This window comes from Callithrix jacchus, chromosome 1, assembly GCF_049354715.1.
Source record: "Callithrix jacchus isolate 240 chromosome 1, calJac240_pri, whole genome shotgun sequence".
Classification (NCBI taxonomy): domain Eukaryota; kingdom Metazoa; phylum Chordata; class Mammalia; order Primates; family Cebidae; genus Callithrix; species Callithrix jacchus.
The window spans coordinates 209,457,056-209,478,661 of NC_133502.1; the positions used below are offsets into that span (position 1 = coordinate 209,457,056).

Below are 21,606 nucleotides of genomic sequence, written 5' to 3' on the forward strand. Positions count from 1 at the left end.
AAAAGGAAAATACCTTGGGCCCCAAAAATCTCTAAGGAAAACTCAAGCTGGAAACTGCTAATGGCAAACCTGCCTCTCATTCTCTATTCAAAGTCACACCTCTGCTCACTGAGCTAGATGCATATCTGATTGCTTCCTTTGGAAAGGCTAATCAGAAACTCAAAAGAATGCAACCATTTGTGTCTCTCTCACCTATCTGTGACCTGGAAGCCCACTCCCCACTTTGAGTCTTCCTGCCTTTGCTTCAAGTTGTCCCGCCTTTCCAGACTGAACCAATGTTCTTCTTACATATATTGATTGATGTCTCACGTCTCCCTGACATGTACAGAATCAAGCTGTGCCTCGACCACCTTGGGCACACGTCATCAGGACTTCCTGAGACTGTGTCACAGGAGCATCCTCAACCTTGCCAAAATAAACTTTCTAAATTAACTGAGACCTGTCTCAGATTTTCTGGGTTCACAGAAGACATACAAATGGCAAATAGATATATGAAAAGGTACTCAATATCATTGATCATTAGCGAAATGCAAATCAAAACAGTGAGATATCATCTCACCCCAGTTAATATGGCTTTTATACAAAAGACAGGCAATAACAAAACTAGGCACGGTGACTTATGCCTGTAATCTCAGCACTTTGGGAGGCCCAGGTGGGAGGATCACTTGAGTTCAGGAGTTGGAGCTCCTGAGCTCCTGGTGAGCCTGGGCAACATGGTGAAACCCTGTCTCCACCAAAAAAATACAAAAATTACCTGGGCATGATGGCACGTGCCTGTAGTCCCAGTTACTTGGGAGGCTGAAGTGGGAGGATCACTTGAGTCCTGGATATCGAGGCTACAGTGACCCATGATCGTGTCACTACATTCCAGCCTGGGTGACAGAGCAAGACCCTGTCTCGAAAGCAAAACAAAATAAAAAAAATTTAAATGAAAAACTTAGGCTTATGCTGAAGGGAAGTTCAGATCAATTATAAATATTTATTAAACAATTACCATAAGGAATTGATTACCATATTAACCAATTGCCAAGGCAAATCATTGTGGAGGATATAAGGAGTCATAAGGCAACCTATGCCCTAGGTAAATTTAAAACATAATTAAGGAGGCAAAATATAAACATAATAAAAATAAAAATATCAAGAGACAGCAGTATAAGTAAGAAACACTGAAAGAATGAGAACATTCAGACGTGATCCTTGCCACAGTGCCCCGCACTCCCGTCAGCTGTTCTTCTCCACTCTCTCTTGCATATGACTTAGTTCCTAACTATTCTATCTTTCTTGATAAAATCCAAATTGCCCAAACAGTGGCTGCTAATCTGCAAGAACAATTCTTCCTTGAGATGAGAATCATCCTTAATCTTTCTGAAACCAGCTGGACTCCAGCTGAGGCTCCTTGTTAAAGCCCTATACAACATTTCACCCTCCTTCCCCAAGTTAAAAGGCTCTTTCAGAGTCTTCTCATGCCTGGCATTTCCGAATAAAGACTTCTGCAAACAGTTCTCTGTTTGGTTTGCTAAGTGAGTATTTTAGATAGTAAATTCTATCATAGGTCAAGAAGGACAAGATTTTCTAAATTTAGTAATTAGGGAAGATTAGAAAAAGCCAGCATTGAAATGAGAGCCTTGAAGGATTTGTGTGATTCAGAAAGACTGTGAGATGGAGACGGAAGAAGCAAATACCCAGGAAGATAGAAATATACAATGCAAATTTCTCTGTGACCAGTCAAATTAACAGCCAAGAGTGAGAGCAAAATAAAGGCACTTTCAGACAGGTGGTTCAAAGTTAGCCACCTGGATTACATTTCTGAAAGAAATAAGTATTCCAGCAAAACAAAAATACAGAAAAGAATAACATTTGGGATGTAAGAAACCATAATGAAAAAAGAAAACAAAAATCTTTTTTTTTTTTGGCGCCACCACACCCGGCTGATTTTTTTTTTTTTTTTTTTTTTTGAGAATGAGTTTTTCGCTCTTGTAGCCCAAGCTGGAGTGCAATGACCAGATCTTGGCTCACTGCAATCTCTGCCTCCCGGGTTCAAGCAATTCTCCTGCCTCAGCCTCCTGAGTAGCTGGGATTACAGATGCCTGCCCACCACCATGCCTGGCTAATTTTTTGTATTTTTAGTAGAGATTGGGTTTCACCATGTTGGCTAAACTGGTCTGGAACTCCTGACCTCGGAGGATCCGCCCTTCTCAGCCTCCCAGAGTGCTGGGATTACAGGCGTGAGCCACCACACCCAGCCCTACAAAAGTCTTTTTTAGGTAAATCTAAATAACTGCTGATGTACAGTGTTTTTAGATTTTTTTTTTTTTTTTTTGGCAGAGGCAGTCTTGCTATGTTGCCCAAGCTAATCATGAACTCCTGGGCTCGAATGATCCTCTTGCCTCAGCCTTCCAAGTAGCTGGCATTCATAGCCACAACACCCAGCTAGTTTAAAATTTTTTTCATAGAAACACTATGTTGCCCAGGCTGGTCTTGAACTCCTGACCTCAAGTGATCCTCCTGTCTTGGCATCCCGAAGTGCTGGGATTACTGGAGTGAGACCAGACATATGTTAAAATTTTGATAACAAAGCATATTTACAGGCAATGGGATGGACTAAAACAGATTCATCTCGTTGCCTCTAATAATGACAATGGTAAGTAATGACCTTGGAGAGGCAGGCTGGGGCTTCACTGTGAATAGCCTTACAAACGTGCAGGTCTTTGTTGTTGTTAAAAAGAATTTCATCTGAATACCTCCTCAAACTAGTATAGTTGATCTTCCTTTCACTGGTCAATTTGATACTGCCTCCCTCCCTTATTGTGTGTTTGTTTATTTATTTATTTATTGAGACGGAATCTTGTTGTCACCCAGGCTGGAGTACAATGGCGGGATCTCAGCTCACTGCAGCCCCTGACTCCTGGGTTGAGGCAATTATCCTGCCTTAACCTCCCAAGCAGCTGGGATTACAGGTACCCACCAACATGCCTGGCAAAATTTTGTATTTTTAGTAGAAATGGGGTTTCATCATGTTGGCCAGGCTGGTCTTGAACTCCTGACCTCATAATCCGCTCACCTCAGCCTCCCAAAGTACTGGGACTATAGGCGTGAGCCACTGCGCCTGGCCCCTTATTGTTTATTTACAAAAAGCTTCTATCACCTCACCCTATAGCACATGTTCGCTTGAACTCCTAATTTTGAACTTTAGTGATCTTTCTCAGGCTTCGCCCTCAAAATCTGTGTGTAACATTGCTGACTACTCTTTTCATCTTGAAACTTTCCTTTTGCTTGACTTTTCCTCTGTCTCTGGGTTCCAGATTTCCAGATTTCCTTCTACTTCCTCTGTCTCTGGGTTCCTCGTTTTAGTCCTCTTCCTAAATATAAACAGACCTCAAAGTTATGTTCTCAGTTCTCCTCTCTTCTCTCTCTACAAGTTCTCTTTCCCACTTGGTTAATTCATCGATATCTCTGGCCCTACCCCTTTCTCAAGCTGAATTCAATATTTCCAACTGCTATCTGGATGTCCTCAGGTACATCATATTCAATACCTTAAAATGAAGGCTGGGCACAATGGCTCATGCCTGTAATCCCAGTACTTTCTGAGGCCAAGGTAGGCAGATTGCTTGAGCCCAGGAGTCGGAGATCAGCTTGGGCAACATGGCAAAACCTGGTCTCTATGAAAGATAAAAAAAATTAGCCAGGCATGGTGGTGTGGGTCTGTAGTTCCAGCTACTCAGGAGGCTGAGGTGGGAGGATCACTTGACCCTGGGAGTTCAAGTCTGCAGTGAGTGTAATTGGGCCGTTGCATTCCAGCCTGGGCAACAGAGTGAGACCTTGTTTCAAAAAAAGAAAAAACAATTAGGCCGTGCGTGGTGGCTCACGCCTGTAATTCCAGCACTTTGGGAGGCCAAGGTGGGTGGATCACTTGAGGTCAGGAGTTCAAGACCAGCCTGACCAACATGGTGAAACCCTGTCTCTACTAAAAATACAAAAAATTAGCCAGGCAAGGTGGTGCAGGTTTGTAATCTCAGCTACTTGGGAGAGGCTGAGGCATGAAAAAAAGCTTGAACCTGGGAGGTGGAGGTTGCAGTGTATTGAGACTCTATCACTGCATTCCAGCCTGGGTGATGGAGAAAGACTCTGTCTCAAAAAAAAGTAAAATTAGTACATTAAAATGAAACATCACCTTTTCTCTGAAACATGATCTTCCCAGTTCTATTGTTAGCACTGCATCACTATTCTCCCAGTATCTAGACAAAAAATCTGAGTGGTTTATCTAACCTCTCTTTCCTTTGTCTACCAAATACAGCCATCAAGTCCTATCAATTTTCCTCTCTAATATTTATTTTCTTTTTCTTTTTGTTCTTGCCACTTCCAACCTAGATCAAGTTCTCACGACTTGCCTAGAATATTGCTAAAGTGTCCAATTTACATCGACTATCTTGTTTGAAAGCCTTTCATGTCTAAGATCCCAATTATCTTTCTAGCCCATATCCTGGAATACCTTACACTTGAATTAAACTGCAATTCTTTCAGGTTCTGCCTGTTTTCCTTATGAAATTTTGCCCTCCTCATACCTTTCCTTTTATTTGGAACCATGATTTCAGTGAGTCAGTAATCTTCACACCTGTAATCACAGCACTTTGAGAGGCCAAGGCAGGCAGATCACCTGAGGTCAGGAATTTGAGAACAGCCTGGTTAACATGGCGAAACCTTATCTCTACTAAAAATATAAAAATATTAGCCAGATGTGGTGGCACATGCCTGTAATCCCAGCTACTCAGAAGGCTGAGGCAGAAGAATTGCTTGAACAATCCCAGCTGCTCGGGAGGCTGAGGCAGGAGAATTGCTTGAATAGATGAAGGTTGCAGTGAGCTGAGATCTCCCCACTGCACTCTGGGCAACAGAGCAAGACTCTGTCTCTTTTTTTTTTTTAAGTCACAATACCTCCTGAGCAGACACTCTGTCTCAGAAAAAAACAAAAACAACAACAAAAACTTCTTTCTATTAAGCAACATCTTTAGAGAAGTAAGCGATTAAAAATGAAGACCATGTCATTTCCTCTCATGTATTTGTTTTGTCTCATAAACTCATATGAAGAAGTGAAATCTTATTAAAGAAAAAGTGGTTTGAGAACTTAACCAGTAATTGTTTTTCCCTTGGCTTGTCTCATTATTGCTGGTTTATGGGATGACTGCAAAGATGGTATATCTCAGACAAACTCTTTCTTGGTAACATTCCTATATCACACTATTACTTTAGTAACTTGAATTAAAAAGGTTACAAAGTATTTTCTGTATCAATGAAGATGATCTTTCCTCCTGGGTAGTCACCAGCTCCTGGAAGTTGAGCTGTCACTAGGAAGCATATAAAAATTAATATTAATAGGAGTGAATAAACTTTGTACAAATGACTATATAAGTAAACATGGAATCTGCTGTTGCAACTCTCTAGTACATTTAGCAAAGAGTCATTATCCTTTCGTTTCTAAACAACATGTTATATTTTCATATTACTTAACCAGTGGTGAAATTATAAGTATTCTGCCAGCATAGTAGCAATTCTACAAATAATTTCACTATCTTTCATAATGGAAGATATTTGTAAAAGTTAGTTCTCCCAAATGGAAATAGAATTTAAATGTTACTAACTTTCTTCCTATAAGAAATAGTCACAAATATGGCCAGGCATGGTGGCTCATGCCTGTAATCCCAGCACTTTGGGAGGCCGAGGTGAGTGGATCATTTGAGATCAGGAGCTCAAGACCAGCCTGGCCAACATGGTGAAACCCTGTCTCTACTAAAAAGTTAGCCAGGCATAATGGTGCACACCTGTAGCCTCAGCTATTCTGGAGGCTGAGGCAGGAGAATTGCTTGAACCCAGGAGGCAGAGGTTGCATGAGCCAAGATCATGCCACTGAACTCCAGCCAGAGCTGGTGACAGAGCAAGACTCCATCTCAAAAAAAAAGTCACAAATATATTTTTTGCTATATAACTAATTTAAGTTACCTTTCAATTAATGTATGTCAAATTTTAAAAATGCATTTACAGTTTGACTTAAAAAAGAAAAGAAAAAACATTGAACTCACAGGTTTGATTTAAAAAAAAAACATGAAAACGCATTTTTTTTTTGAGACAGGTTTCACTTTGTCACCCAGCCTGGAGCACGGTGGCATGATCTTGGTTCACTGCAACCTCTGTCTCCTGGGTTCAAATGATTCTCCTACCTCAGCCTCCCCAACGGGCACATGCAATCAGGCCCAGCTAATTTTTGTATTTTTTGGTAGAGACATGTTGACCAGATTGGTCTCAAATTTCTGACTTCAGGAGATCCTCCCAGGGTTAGGTGCTGGGATTACAGACGCATGCCACTGTGCCCAGCTGCATTTACTTTTTAGGTAGTAGTAGTTAACACTAAGGAGCTTTTTTATACCAGGTATATACATTTTTTCATTTACCATTCAAGACAATCCTAAGATTTGGCACTATCATTATTTCAATTCCATTGATGGGGGAAATTACAGAAGTAGAGAAACCTGCCCAAGGTCATACAGCTACTAATGATAGAATCAGGATTGGAGTCAGGCATTTTGATTCCAGAACCCCTTTCTTTTTTTTTTTTTTGAGACAGAATTTCGCTCTTGTTACTCAGGCTGGAGTACAATGGTGCGATCTCGGCTCACTGCTACCTCCGCCCCGTGGGTTCAGGCAATTCTCCTGCCTCAGCCTCCTGAGTAGCTGGGATTACAGGCACGCGCCACCATGCCCAGCTAATTTTTTGTATTTTTAATAGAGACCGGGTTTCACCATGTTGACCAGAATGGTCTCGATCTCTTGACCTCGTGATCCACCTGCCTCGGCCTCCCAAAATGCTGGGATTACAGGCATGAGCCACCACGCCCGGCCCAGAACCCCTTTCCTAACCACTTTGCCAAGTTCCTTCTCCATAGGTCAAAGAAATGCACTGTAGTGCCATATGGAAAAGGAGATATCTTTACATATTTTGTTTAAAACAATTTTGTTTTTAAGTCTCTCTTAGGGCCAACCTTGAGCAATGAAAAGTGAAAGATTCTAGCACCCCATAGATTTTGTGTCACTCTCCTAAAAAAAGATGTAGAAAAGATGGAATGGGAAAAATTGAGACAGTGGACTCCTCACCAGCACATTCATAGACCCATTTAACTTCTATTTCTACTCAGGTGTTCATAGTCCAGCACATACATCACCTCAAACATCACATATTTCAAAGACCAGCTGTATAACCACAGGCAGTTTACTTAATCTGCCTGTGTTTTAGTTTCCTTGCAAGCATGTTCAGATTATATGAGATTAGAGTATCAAGCACATAGATGTTTGATAAATAATAGTTATGATTATTATTGTTATTGTTGTTACATATCCTTACCACAGAGGGTATGAGAGAGCTGGGTTTTTCCAGTACGAAATTCTGTGAAATACATAAAAAAAGATTCTAAAAATGCATAATTTTTAGATATTTTCATAAAGAATAAAACATGGCCTCAGAATATTTTCTTTTTCTTTTCCAACTGTCAAATCTTACACATAAAGTATCCTGGGTGTTATTTTTTGTTTTGAGATGAAGTCTCACTCTGTTGTTGAGGCTAGAGTGTAATGGCATGATCTCAGATCACTGCAACTTCTGCCTCCCGGGTTCGAATGATTCTCCTGATTCAGCCTCCCAAGTAGCTGGGATTACAGGCGCCCACCACCATGCTTGGCTAATTTTTGTATTTTTAGTAGAGAGGGGGTTTCACCGTGTTGGCCAGGCTGGTCTCAAACTCCTGACCTCAGGTGATCCGCCTGAATGCTAGGATTAGAGGAGTGAGCCACCACACCCAGCCTTATTTGTTTAATATAAATTAATTTAAACCAAGTTTTCCTTAGGAACAGTCATATAAATGAAAGTTTAAGACCCTACCACATGGGATGAAGCTTAGTGGCCCACACCTGTAATCCCAGCCCTTTGGGAGGCTGAGATGGGTAGATCACTTGAGGTCAGGAGTTCAAGACTAGCATAGCAAACATGGCAAAACCCTATCTCTACCAAAAATGCAAAAATTAGGTGGGCGCAGTGGCCTGTAATCCTAGCACTTTGGGAGGCCAAGGTGGGCGGATTGCCTGAGCTCAGGAGTTCAAGACCAGCCTGGGCTACACAGCAAAACCCCCGTCTCTGCTAAAATACAAAAAAATTAGTCAGGTGTGGTGGCATGTGCCTGTAGTCCCAGCTACTTGGGAGGCTGAGGCAGGAGAATTGCTTGAACCTGGCAGGCAGAGGCTGCAGTGAACCAAGATCGCACCATTGGACTCCAGCCTGGGCAACCAAATGAGACTCCGTCTTCCTGCCTCCCCCACAAACCACCCCCCAATAAAACAAAAATTAGCCTGGTGTGGTGGCAGGTGCCTGTAATCCCAGCTACTTGAGAGGCTAAGGCAGAATTGCTTGAACCTGGGAGGCAGAGGTTGCAGTGAGCCAAGACGGCGCCACTGCCCTCCAGCCTGGGAGACAGAGTGAGACTCTATTTCAAACAAAACAAAACAAAACAAAAACAACCCTACCACAGGAAAGAAAGCCTAGGGCTTCCCTACTGAACTGAGGTCCTCACAGGGGAGCTGAAATAGTCTCAAATTGGTGCCATCCCCTAGCTACCAGCAAAAGCAAATTCTTTCTGGAGGAAAACTTTCCTACTTACCAATCTAGGTCAATTGAACTCTCATAGATTAAAATCAAACAATAAGCTCAGAAACACCAATAAATACATAAGAAGGTAAGCCACTAAGATTGAGTCAACAGAAATAATGAGAACCAGATTTAGTGCCCAAGTCAACAGGAAAAAAACAACAAAAAACTGATTTAGTTATCCAAGGACAGCAAATACTGGATTTGTCAGATATGATACACTCTGTAGCTATGCATGAATTGCTTTTTAAAATTAGAGGCTAGGACAGGTACAGTGGCTCATGCCTATAATCCCAGCACTTTGGGAGGTCGAGGCAGGAGGATTGCTTGAGTCCAGGAGTTTGAGACCAATCCTGAGCAACATAGCAAGACCCTGTATATATTATTCAAAAAAAAAAAAAATAGAGGACATAATCAGGGGAGAATCTAGTCTCTATGTTCATGGAACATTAATTGCCTAGAAATAAAATCAGCCTTATTCTTCAATTACCTTTTGAACATATACGTGAAAAAAAAATCTATTATCTTCTATAGAAATCACAAATAAAAGATGAAAAGTGGCCAGTGTGGTGGCTCACACCTGTAATCCCAGCACTTTGGGAGGCTGAGGCAGGCGAATGACGAGGTCAAGAGATCGAGACCGTCCTGGCCAACATGGTAAAACCCTGTCTCTACTAAAAATACAAAAATTAGCTGGGTGTGGTGGCATGCGCCTGTAGTCCTAGCTCCTCTGGAGGCAGAAGAATCGCTTGAACCCAGGAGGTGGAGGTTGCAGTGAGCCAAGATCACACCACTGCACTCCAGCCTGGTGACACAGCAAGACTCTGTCTCAAAAAGAAAAAAGATGAAAACTGTTGATAAGACCCATCTGTTAATGTTGTTATATATTTTTGTTGAAGCATAGAATGATCTCATGATAATTGCGATTTTTAAGTTCCAAAATAGGTACAATTTATTATTGGTTGTTTGTTTAATTATATGTGTATTATACACATAGATGTGTGTGGGTGTATAAAATTTCATTTAACAAAATATTAAGGTTCTACCTACCTCCAAAAGCTTCTGTAATTGCCATGCTTTCAATTCCACCTCCTAGCAACTTACTGGAAATAGAAAGAAAGCATTAGTAACAGAAACAGAAATAGAAAATATTAAGGGAGGAGAACGTATTCATATCATTACCATCATATCTATCTGTCTATCTAACCTATCATCTATCTATCTATCTATCTACAGAACATGAACAGGAATTCTTGGTTGAACAAATAGCATGCCACCTGTGCAGATCACAGGTTCTATTATGTATGGGGAAGTGGATCAGCAAAATCAATGATAAGCTCTGCCATTCTTATTTCAATAATAAATGGGGCCTGGGAATACTGCATGTTGCAGGCTTAAAAATAACAAAAAATTATTTTAAGAAAAAAATAAAAATAGTAAATGGGTTAGCAAGGCCTTATGTTTTACTAATCTTTAGAATCAAATTGGAGTTACAGACCGTCTTAACTATTATTATTATTATTATATTTATTTCAAGAGATAGTTTCACTCTGATGCCCAGGCTAGAGTGCAGTGGCATGATATTGGTTCACTACAACCTCCGCCTACCAGGTTCAAGAGATTAACCTGCCTCAGCCTCCCAAGTAGCTAGGATTACAGGTGCCTGCCACCATGCTTGGCTAATTTTTGTATTTTTAGTAGAAACAGGGTTTCACTACATTGGCCAGGCTGGTGTCAAACTCCTGACCTTAGGTGATCTGCCTGCCTTGGCCTCCCAAAGTGCTGGGATTACAGGCATGAGCCACAGTGCCTAGCCTGTCTGATATTAAATTGAGTGTTTAATATTGTGCTGGAACTATGTTTCCAACAGTCAATTGAATTTTCAATATTTTTTCTTTCATTTTTCTTTTTTGAGACAGGATCTTGTTCTGTCACCTGACACCGAGCTAAGTTTTTATTTTTTTGTACAGCTGGGGTCTTGCTATGTTGCCCAGGTTGGTCTCAAACTCCTGAGGCTCAAGTGATCTGCCCGCCTCTGCCTTCCAAAGTGTTAGGATTATAGGCATGAGCTATCATGCCCAGCTTTAATTTTTAAGATACTGAAAAAAAGTTATTAGGAGAATCCAGTGATTGTCATTATGGTCAGGTTATCTCACAGAAACCAAATTTTATGGAGAACGTGTCAGAACAGAAAATGTTCAAAGATGTTATGAAAATATGCTAGCAGGTAATGCTAGCAGTTAGAAGGATGACTGTCAGATTTTGACAGCATACAACAAACATATACTGAGATGGGGAATCATTTGGGAGTTACAGGCCACTACACTCCAGCCAAACCTATGTTTTAAAATGACCAATCTGACTCTTTTGTGAATTAAAAAAAAACAGTAGGGGCAAGGTCTCAAGGAGGGAGGTTAATTAGAGGTTATTATAATAATCTAGGGGAGATCTTAATAGGTGGTAGTTTAGTCCAGTGAGGTAACAGTAGTGAGGTGGTAAGAAATAGTTGAATTAGGCTGGGAGCAGTGGATGACTCATGCCTGTAATCCCAGCACTTTGTGAAGCCAAGGCGAGCAGATCACGAGGTCAGGAGATAGAGACCATCCTGGCCAACATGGAGAAATCCCATCTCTACTAAAAATACAAAAATTAGCTGGGTGTGGTGGAAGACACCTGTAATCCCAGCTACTTGGGAGGCTGAGGCAAGAGAATTGCTTGAGCCAGGTAGTTGGAGATTGCAGTGAGCCAAGATTGAGCCACTGTACTCCAGCCTGGCGACAGAGCAAAACTCAGTCTCCAAAAAAAAAAAAAAAAACCAAACAAAAAACCCCCACCGTTTATATTATATATTAATATTTTATAGAAAATATCAAGCATAAACAAACATAGACAAAAACAATATAATGAACCATCATGTCTATCACTCAGCTTCAACAATTGTCAACTATGAACTCAGGGTAAATTTTTTTTTCTTTTCTTTTTCCCCCCTCTTTTGGAGATGGGAGTTTCACTCTTGTCGCCCAGGCTGGAGTGCAATTGCACGATCTTGGCTCACCGGGTGCAACCTCCACCTCCCAGGTTCAAGCGATTCTCCTGCCCCAGTCCCCTGAGCAGCGGGGATTACAGACATGCGCCACCACATCCGGCTAATTTTGTATCTTTTAGTAGAGACTGGGTTTCTCCATGTTGGTCAGGCTGGTCTTGAACTCCCGACTTCAGGTGATCCACCCTCCTTGGCCTCCCAAAGTGTTGGGATTACAGGCGTGAGCCACCGCATCTGCTTCCTTTTTTTTTTCCCCCAGAGAGAGTCTCCCTCTCGTTGCCCAGGATGCAGTGCAGTGGCGCAATCTCAGCTCACTGCAATCTCTGCCTCCTGGGTTCAAGCGATTCTCCTGCCTCAGCCCCGTGAATAGTTGGGACTACAGGCAGGTGCCATCACATTGGGCTAATTTTTTTTTTTTTTGAGTGGGAGTCTTGCTCTGTTGCCAGGCTGAAGTGCAGTGATGTGATCTCGCTTCACTGCAACCTCCGCTTCCCGTTTTTTTAAGCAATTCTCCTGCCTCAGCCTCCTGAGTAGCTGGGACTACAAGCACCCACTATCACACCCAGCTAAATTTTGTATTTTTAGTAGAGACGGGGTTTCACCATGTTGGCCAGGATGGTCTCGATCTCTTGACCTCATGATCGGCCAGCCTCGGCCTCCCAAAGTTCTGGGATTACAGGTGTGAGCTACCGCGCCCGGCCCCACACCCGGCTATTTTTTTTTTTTTTTTGAGATAGAGTCTTGCTCTGTCGCCCAGGCTGGAGTGCAGTGGCACAATCTCAGCTCACTGCAGCCTCACCTCCCGGTTTCAAGCAATTCTCCTGTGTCAGCCTCCTAAGTAGCTGAGACATGCCTTCACACCCGGCTAATTTTTTGTAGTTTTAGTAGAGAAGGGGTTTCACCATGTTGGCCAGGCTGGTCTCCTGATCTCATGATCCACCCGTCTCAGCCTCCCAAAGTGCGGAGATTACAGGCACCTGCCACCACACCCAGCTAATTTTTTATCTTTAGCAGAGACGGGTTTCTCCATGTTGGTCAGGCTGGTCTTGAACTCCCGACCTTGGGTGATCTGCCTGCCTCCGCCTCCCAGAGTGCTGGGATCTCAGATGATCTGTCCACCTCCGCCTCCCTTAGTGCTGGGATTATAGGTGTGAGCCACCGCTCCTGGCCAACAACTGCTTTTTGAGTAAAACCAAAATATGCAATGAAACCTCCTTCATCAATGGATAAGGAAAGTAAATGAAAAGTGAAATTGATTTTTAAAAATGGTTTGAGATTAATATAGGCCGATTCAGAAACTAGGTTTTGGGTCTGAATTTCTTGTAAGACATTTAATCTTGCTCCTCCAAGCAGTCTGGAATTTGTTTCGGTTTGCATTTTGAAAAAGAAAAAAAACCCCCAAACTTCAAATGAAGAAGCTACTTCTACTACTTATAGTAGAAATAACTAGAAAGAGGAAAAGAAACATGATATTCCAAAGATTGGCTTAGTGGTTATAAAGAATGTAAGATACACACTCAAATTCCTGGCTCCCGGTGGTGATATGGAAAACCATTTTCCTCTTTTCACTATACTCAAATGCAGTCAAGAATCCTGGTTCCTACAGAAGGATAAAAGGAAATGTTCAGAAAGGGTTTAAGATGATGTTTTTTTTTTTTTAAATGTTGCCCAAAATGATATACTCGATTATTAAGGTCATCATTTGGTATAAGCTACCATTCACTTGTCCTTGAAGGCAGTACAAGATTATGGTTAGGAACATAGGCTTTAGAGCTGCCCTTTCTAGGGCAAATCATATTTCTAATACTTATGAGTTGTATGATATGGAGTAAATTACTTAATCTTGCTGTATTTAAGCTTCTTCTTAGGGATCAAACACGTAAAACAGTGTTTCTTCAATGAGTAGCTGTGAAAATTAAATGATATAGATGTATATATATAAATTTTTTTTTTTTTTTTGAGAACGGGTCTCGTTCTATTGCCCAGGCTGGAGTGCAGTAGTGTGATCATGGATCACTGCCATCTCTGCCTCCCAGGTTCAAGCGATTCTCTTGCCTCAGCCTCCTGAGTAGCTGGAATTACAGGCGTCTTCCACCACACCCAGCTAGTTTTTGTATTTTTAGTAGAGATGGGGTTTCACCATACTGGCCAGGCTGGTCTTGAACTCCTGACCTCAGGTGATCCACCCACCTCGGCCTCCCAAAGTGCTGGGATTACAGGCGTGAGCCACCACATCCGGCCAAATGAGATATATTTATGGCATAAAGCAGATGGTATTTTACTGAACAATTCAATTTTTTTTTCATTCAACAGCATCATTTTTTTTTTTTTTGTTTTTGAGATGGAGTCTCATTCTGTCACCAGACTGGAGCGCAGTGGTGTGATCTCGGCTCACTGCAACCTCCTACTCATGGCTTCAAGCAATTCTCCTGCCTCAGCCTCCCGAGTAGCTGGGATTACAGGCCTACGCCACCACACCTGGCTAATTTTTGTATTTTTAGTAGAGACAGGGTTTCACCATGTTGGTCAGGATGGGCTCAATCTCTTGACCTTGTGGTCCACCTGCCTCGGCCTCCCAAAGTGCTGGGATTACAGGCGTGAGCCACCGCGCCTGGCCAACAGCATCATTTGTTTTTCCCTCCAGCTGTAGAAGTTTCAAGGAGCACAGAAATTCCAGTTTTCATTATTATTGAGACAATATTTTTCACATGGTAGATATACTACTTATTGACTGGTTAAAAAGGTACAGCTGATGCAGTGGAGGACCAGTGGAGGGCCCCAATGCAGTTCTTTTTTTTTTTTTTTTTTTTTTTGAGACGGAGTTTCGCTCTTGTGACCCAGGCTGGAGTGCAATGGCGCGATCTCGGCTCACCGCAACCTCCGCCTCCTGGGTTCAGGCAATTCTCCTGCCTCAGCCTCCCGAGTAGCTGGGATTACAGGCACGCGCCACCATGCCCAGCTAATTTTTTGTATTTTTAGTAGAGACGGGGTTTCACCATGTTGACCAGGATTGTCTCGATCTCTTGACCTCGTGATCCACCCGCCTCGGCCTCCCAAAATGCTGGGATTACAGGCTTGAGCCACCGCGCCCGGCCCCCCAATGCAGTTCTAATGTGTTTCCCTCTGTTGTTTTATACTATGAAGGTGGTTCTCAAACTTTGGAGAACTTGGAGAATGGGAACAGGCAAGCCCAGGTCCTATCCTACTTCAGTGAGCCTGGGCCTCTGTTTTCTTCATTAGCCACACCTAGGTGATTCTGATACACATCAATGTTTGGAACCACCATACTATGAAATTAACTTACTTTCTTTCTCTCCTCTCTCTCTTTCTGTCTCTATCTCTCTCTCAATCTCTTTCTCTACCTTTAACAATAAACAACTGGATGCAGTGGCTCACACCTATAACCTCAGCACTTCGAGAGGCTGAGGTGGGAGGACTGTTTGATCCCAGGAGTTTTTAGAGATACCTCATCTCTAAAAAAATTTTTTTAAATTAGCTGGACATGGTACTATGTGCCTGTAGTCTCAGCTATTCCAGAGGCTGAGGTGGGAGGATCACTTGAGCCTAGGAGGTCAAGGCCACAGTGAACTGTGATTGAGCCACTGTACTCCAGCCTGGGTGACAGAGTGAGACCTTGTCTCAAAGTAAATGAATAAATAAATTTGGGCATAGTGGCACATTCCTGTAATCCGATGTACTTCAGAAGCAGAGGTGGAAGGATCACTTGAACCTAGGAGTTCAAACCCAGACTGGGCAACACAGTGAGATACTCTTCCTCTTTTTTCTTTTTGAGACAGAGTTTCGGTGTGTTGCCCAGGCTGGAGTGCAGTGGTGTGATATTAGCTCACTGCAACTTCTGCCCCCCAGGTTCAAGCGATTCTCCTGCCTCAGCCTCCTGAGTAGCTGGGACTACAGGTGCCCGCGACCATGCCTGACAAATTTTTGTATTTTTAGTAGAGATGGGGTTTCACTATGTTGGCCAGGCTGGTCTTGAACTCCTGACCTCATGATCTGGCTGCATTGGCCTCCCAAAGTGCTGGCATTACAGGTGTGAGCCACTGTACCCAGCCTAATACCCTTCTCTTAAAAAATAAAAATAAAAAAGAATTAAACAGTTTAAGCTAAGAAAGGAGAAGATTCTAGGTGCAGTAGTGGGTTCTTGAGACGGAGAGGGGTTCTTTGGTAATGAGATTTAATTTCCAAAGAAAATAAGTCTAATGTCTTAGAGCAGTTTCCCAAACCCTGGGTGCTGCTCAAGGGCTTTCTTAAACACCTTGGCAGTTGTGGAATTGACTTGTGGGCACACCACTTGAGTGTACTCAGAAGCTAGGGCAACTGAGCTGGGTTCAGAATAATTCAGTTCAGTTGGGTCCTCTCCAGGTTCAGGATCACACTGCCACTTGCATCACTCTCATGCCATGACCACCTCTGGAGAAGAAAACCAAATGGCTGTCGGTGAAGAGAACTTCTCAGACTCACTGAGAATGAGACCCTTATATACTGATAGAGAAATGGAGAGGCCAGCTATTAAGAAGAGGAAGACTTAGTGACTACCTTTCTTTGCTTTCCTATTTCCAGAGCTGGTACCTCTAGTGGTTCCCAAAAGTTCTACATAAAAGCTTGAGTCAAAGGCACATATGCTTTTGTCTGGTAGCCTGGCAGATGCACGGGCCCTGCTAGAAAGTAGTAAGGTAGGAGGTGGGATTTGATTCCAGAAGTGGGGTTCAGACACCAGACCAAATTGAGAACTAGCTAAAACAGGGTCCAGGGCAGAAGCAGCTTTCGATAAGGCATGCCCATTAGTGTGCCATGTCAGTTTACCATTGCTATGGCAACACCTAGAAGTTACTGCCGCTTTCCATGGCAATGACATAATGATCCAGAAATTACCACTCTTTTCCTAGAAATTTCTGCATAAACTGCCCCTTAATTTGCATGTAATTAAAAGTGGGTATAACTATAATGGCAAAACTGCCTCTGAGCTGCTACTTTTGGGCATACTGCCTATGGGGTAGCCGTGCTCTGCAAGGAACAGTACCTCTGTGGCTGCTGTACTAGGCTGCTTCAACAAAAGTTGTTGTCCAATACCACTGGCTCACCTTTGAATTCTTTCTCGGGCAAAGCTAAGAACCCTCCCAGGTTAAGCCCCAATTTTGGAGACTCACTTTCCCTGTATCAGTATAGTTTAGCTCAGCTGCTTCAGTGAGCACATTCTTGGTCCTATCTAACTCAACTGCATGTATATAGACTCAACCACTGTTGGTCTTTTTCTAATCCAGTGCTCTTTTATCAACTGGCTATATATCAATCTCCTATATTTGCAATATATAACTATGTGTTATTTCTACTTATGCAGGAGAGAGCAACTTCTTTGGTACTGAGTGCTTCCCAACAGCCATAGCTATGATATTTGAGGAGACAAGACAAAATTAAGGAAGAGGAAGGTAAAAAATAAAAATGAAAAGAAGGAAAGGCAGAGACAGCCAGAAAAAGTAATATAAAGGGAGACAAAAAGAAAAGTTTTGGCAAAAATAATTACCTTCATTAGTGTTCTAGGTCTCTTAATTCCTACCTTCATCTTTCAGAAATTAATTGCTGTTGCTTTGAAACTGAAGTGATAAAAAGTTAACATGGGGAGTATAATATATTGTGATCTACGGGAATACAGTTTCCACAATAGTTTCTAGTTTTCATAATGAGAAAGCCTATAAAGATTCACAAGGCCCTTCTAAGCTAAAACAGCAAATAATGGATTTTGCTTACAATTAGTTTGTTTGCTGCCTCTTTAATCTTGTCCACTTTGGCTTCTGAGAGTCCTTTGACATTACACAGTGCTCTTCTTGTTGTCATCTGTATCCCTTTGATGGTACAGATTCCTACTGATTTCAGTTTCTTAATGTCAGCCATGTTCTGTAAATTAAAGAATGGGCACAGCAGACTGATGATGCCAGCCTGAAAGGCTCCCATACTATGTCATGTGTTTCTGTGTCCATCTCCTTCCACCATGATGCCAATTTTATACAAGCAGCCAGGTGGAATCCACCCACCATGTAGCCAAATGTTCTGGAAATATCTGAGTAGAACATACTCAGCAGGCTGCCAAATGTTCCGACTGTGCCCTGATTTCCCAAAAATGTCAGTGAGACCATGGCCAGAAAATGTAACAAGGAACTCAAAAGAAGAGTCTGTTGGTAGAAAAGCTAACAAATTTATCACACATTCACCCCCTCAGTTCAGCTCCTTCCTTTTACAGAACTTCATTACCAACATGTTCTTTTACATTTCTAAAGATTTTTTTCCTCTGCCTATGGAGAATGCAAATAACTACATCACCAAAGGACCAGGATTTTCTCTTGCTTCTATTTTCTAAAACCACTAAAAGAGATTAAATGTGAGGGTTACAACGGATAATGTCAGCACAGTTTTACTATCAACTGATTGCTGTTAAAGTCCACCCAGTTTGTTATTCAAAGTCTGGGTTTCTGCCAACATCATTTATTCCAGTCACCTGACATTTAGAACATAGTTTTGTCCTCTGGGTACACTTGACAATGTCTGGAGACATTTTGGTTGTCACAGATGGAGGGGTGCTACTGATATGTAGTGAGTGAGTAGAGGCCCTGCAATGCACAGGACAGCTCCTTGCAAAAAAGCCTTATCCAGGCCCAAATGTCCGTAAGGTTGATGCTGAGAAATCCTGAATCAGACAACTTAGCATTGAAAAACTACTTACAATTCCATGTTTTTGTAACAGGTCAATATCTTGAAACAAAGATTCCTAAAGAAGAAGAAACAGAAAAAATGAAGTTTTGATTCTTCATATCCAGCTATTTCACATCTTTTAAAGAGGTGATTCAATACTATGAGTCACTCCAAAATTCCTCAAATTCCACTTCTCTAGACAGATTGAGGAAGGATCAATACTGTTTTTCAAACACATACTTAGAAGAAGCACCAATATTGAAAGGGCTTGGAAGTCAATTACCTTTGTCATGCCCTCCCTAAAATTTTACCCAAAAGACTGGAACAACATTTGACCTATTTTAAATATGTTCTCTCAACCTTCTTCCTTTCCAGATCCTAAACTCCTTCCTCTAGGACAAGGCTGCTATTCGGTATCACTGTGTATAGGTATCAGTATGGCCATAGCAGCTGCTAAGTTATTAAAATACTTTCATACCAGTTGCTAAGTAGCTAATCTTAGCATCCTTGCCAAAGAAGTTGTTACATACTTGCAATATATAACTATGTGTTATTTCTACTTTCAATTTCTAAAAATAGTAACTAACAGAGAAGGAACTTGATTTTTGTGGAATGACTGAATGTCTACATATCTTTCAACGCTCTAGTCATACCTCTTCATCTTGGAATCCTGGTTCTTCCACAACCTGATCCTCCTTCATATTGAAAGGTGAGCAACAGAAAAATAATCGCTTCTGGGAAAATAAGAAATATATTTAAGAAGTAGTCCTCTGAGGAGAGGGGAGCAGGGGGAAAAAAAGAGTAGTCCTTTGTCCTGAGGCCTCTGATTTCATTTCAAAGTCACCAAGGACTAGAAGAGAAGTATTTAGCTTGGAAAGACTAGGCCTGCCTATCTTCTTTCTGCAAGGCATGTGGCATTATTTCTTTTGTGTGTGTGTGTGTGTATGTGTGTCCTCACACTCACACAGGTGCCTGAGGGGCAAATTGGGGGAAAGACAAATTTTTTGTCTTTCCCCAACAGTGATATTTATCAGCTGATTTCCATTGCACAGCTAATCATGACTATGTAATATCTTTATTATTGCCTTGAAATGTTATTTAGAAGTGCATATTGCTTTTAACCCTTCTTGTTTAACAACATTCTAAGAACCTTGACATTATATCATTCTTCCTTGTGTCCTCCCTGGCACCTCCAACTTTGTCCTCAATAAATGGATTTTATTTTTCTCATTTATGATGAAGGCCTTCCTGCCTGCTATGATTATGAATGGACACTCCTGTGACATCTACCTTTTTGTTTCATAGAACATTAGCTATACTTTCTTTCACAGTATTTACTAGTTTCTTTTTTTTGAGGAGTCCTGCTCTGTCACCCAGGCTGGAGTGCAGTGGCACAATCTTGGCCCACTGCAACCTCCGCCTCCCGGGTACAAGTGATTCTTCTGCCTCAGCCTCCCAAGTAGCTGGGATTACAGGCGTGCACCACCATGCCCGGTATATTTTTGTATTTTTAGTAGAGATGGGGTTTCACCATGTTTGGTCAGGCTGGTCTCCAACTCCTGACGTCATTATCCACCCGCCTTGACCTCCCAAAGTGCTGGGATTACAGGCGTGAGCCACAGTGCCAGGCCGATTTTGTTAAGATTTAAAAATATGGTGGATACATAATATTAAAGCTGATAAAGCAGTGAAAGTCTTTAAGATTGTAGACTCAAAAAGAAATCTCAGGAATCCACGAACTGTGATTGTGCTTATTACAATAAAATGCCATCCAAATAATCATTTTTCTCGGTCTATTCCGTTTCCTCATTTGATACCAAAGTTAGGGGTTGGACCCTAGAACAAAGGGAACGGACTATTTTTTTTTTTTTTTTGAGGAGTCTAGCTCTGTCGCCCAGCCTGGAGTGCAGTGGCGTGATCTCTGCTCACTGCAACCTCTGCCTCCTGGGTTCCAGCGATTCTCCTGCCTCAGCCTCCCAATTAGCTGGGACTACAGGCGCGAGCCACCACGCGCAGCTGATGTTTTGTATTTTAGCAGAGACGGGGTTTCACCATGTTGGCCAGGATGTTCTCGATCTCCTGACCTCATGATCTGCCCGCCTCGGCCTCTAAAGTGCTGGGATTACAGGCGCGAGCCACCACGCCCAGCTGATTTTTTGTATTTTAGCAGAGAGGGGGTTTCACCATGTTGGCCAGGATGTTCTCGATCTCCTGACCTCGTGATCTGCCCGCCTCGGCCTCTAAAGTGCTGGGATTACAGGCGCGAGCCACGGACTATTATTAATTCTAAGGCAGAAGCAGGGTCTGACCACCGGGCACCGCAAACAGCAAAGGATGGAAGGCAACCAAGACCGTGTGGACGGGGTCTTCCGGGGTCTGTCCTTCAGAGGGCTACAAGTATGAGCACCCCAGCTCCGCATTTACTGTCCCCGTCATCCATTTCTTCTCCCCGGGATGAAATGAAAAGATTGTCCCCGTCTCTCACGGAGCCTTCGATGGACCGAACCGTTGGATTTAAGGGAGGGCTGCCCCATCCCCTGGCTGAAGGCCACCTCTGGAGGGGGCAGCAGCGCGGTCGGGTCGCCCTCGACGTCTCCCTCCGCAGGAGGCCTGGGCAGACCCCCGTGCGGCCGCCGGACGTTTTCCCGACACCGGATTCCCTCGTCAGGAGGACGAGGCGGGCCCTCCTGGACTTAGGTCCGATTCGATTTAAAATAAGGAGGTTGGAAATCCCTCAAGGTCACCAAAACTCCTCCCCAGGGGTCGGAGCGGAAAGCTCCAAGTCACTAGGGCCCTAAAAAAGGAGCGAGAAAGGGAAGCGCGCCATGGCAAAACGAGCGTCCCCTCAGAGTCTTCGCACGCCGTCGGTTTTTGCCACTTACCCCCCTCGTACCCAGTTTCCCCGAGATTTTCAAGGTGAAACCCCTCTGCCCCCGCCCGGCCTTTCCCGACAGTCCTCAGCTGACAGGATTCTAACTCGGACACAGAACGCGGAGCCTGGAGATCCGCGAGCCGCTGTCCACAGGGTTTGGCGCCAACCGACTAGGGCGGGGCGAGGACGGAGGGGCTGGGCGGGGCGCAGATGAGGAGGCGGGGCGAGGACGGAGGGGCTGGGCGGGGCGCAGATGAGGAGGCGGGGCGAGGACGGAGGGGCTGGGCGGGGCGCAGATGAGGAGGC

At 43.1% G+C, this 21,606-nt stretch overlaps 1 protein-coding gene across 1 annotated transcript in view; it reads right to left on the reverse strand.

Moving 5' to 3' along the window:
* The window catches only part of DMC1 (DNA meiotic recombinase 1), a 42,701-nt gene extending 21,229 nt beyond the window's left edge, over positions 1-21,472 (reverse strand). The window contains exons 1-8 of the mRNA XM_017963708.5: positions 21,311-21,472; positions 19,082-19,162; positions 18,460-18,504; positions 17,490-17,636; positions 13,244-13,326; positions 9,734-9,786; positions 7,391-7,432; positions 5,270-5,342 (exon numbers count right to left, since the gene is read on the reverse strand). Of these exons, the coding sequence (XP_017819197.1) occupies positions 5,270-5,342; positions 7,391-7,432; positions 9,734-9,786; positions 13,244-13,326; positions 17,490-17,636; positions 18,460-18,504; positions 19,082-19,129 (491 nt within the window). The 5' untranslated portion in view covers positions 19,130-19,162; positions 21,311-21,472. The remainder of the gene's footprint in view (positions 1-5,269; positions 5,343-7,390; positions 7,433-9,733; positions 9,787-13,243; positions 13,327-17,489; positions 17,637-18,459; positions 18,505-19,081; positions 19,163-21,310) is intronic.
* Between the last annotated feature and the right edge of the window lie 134 nt (positions 21,473-21,606).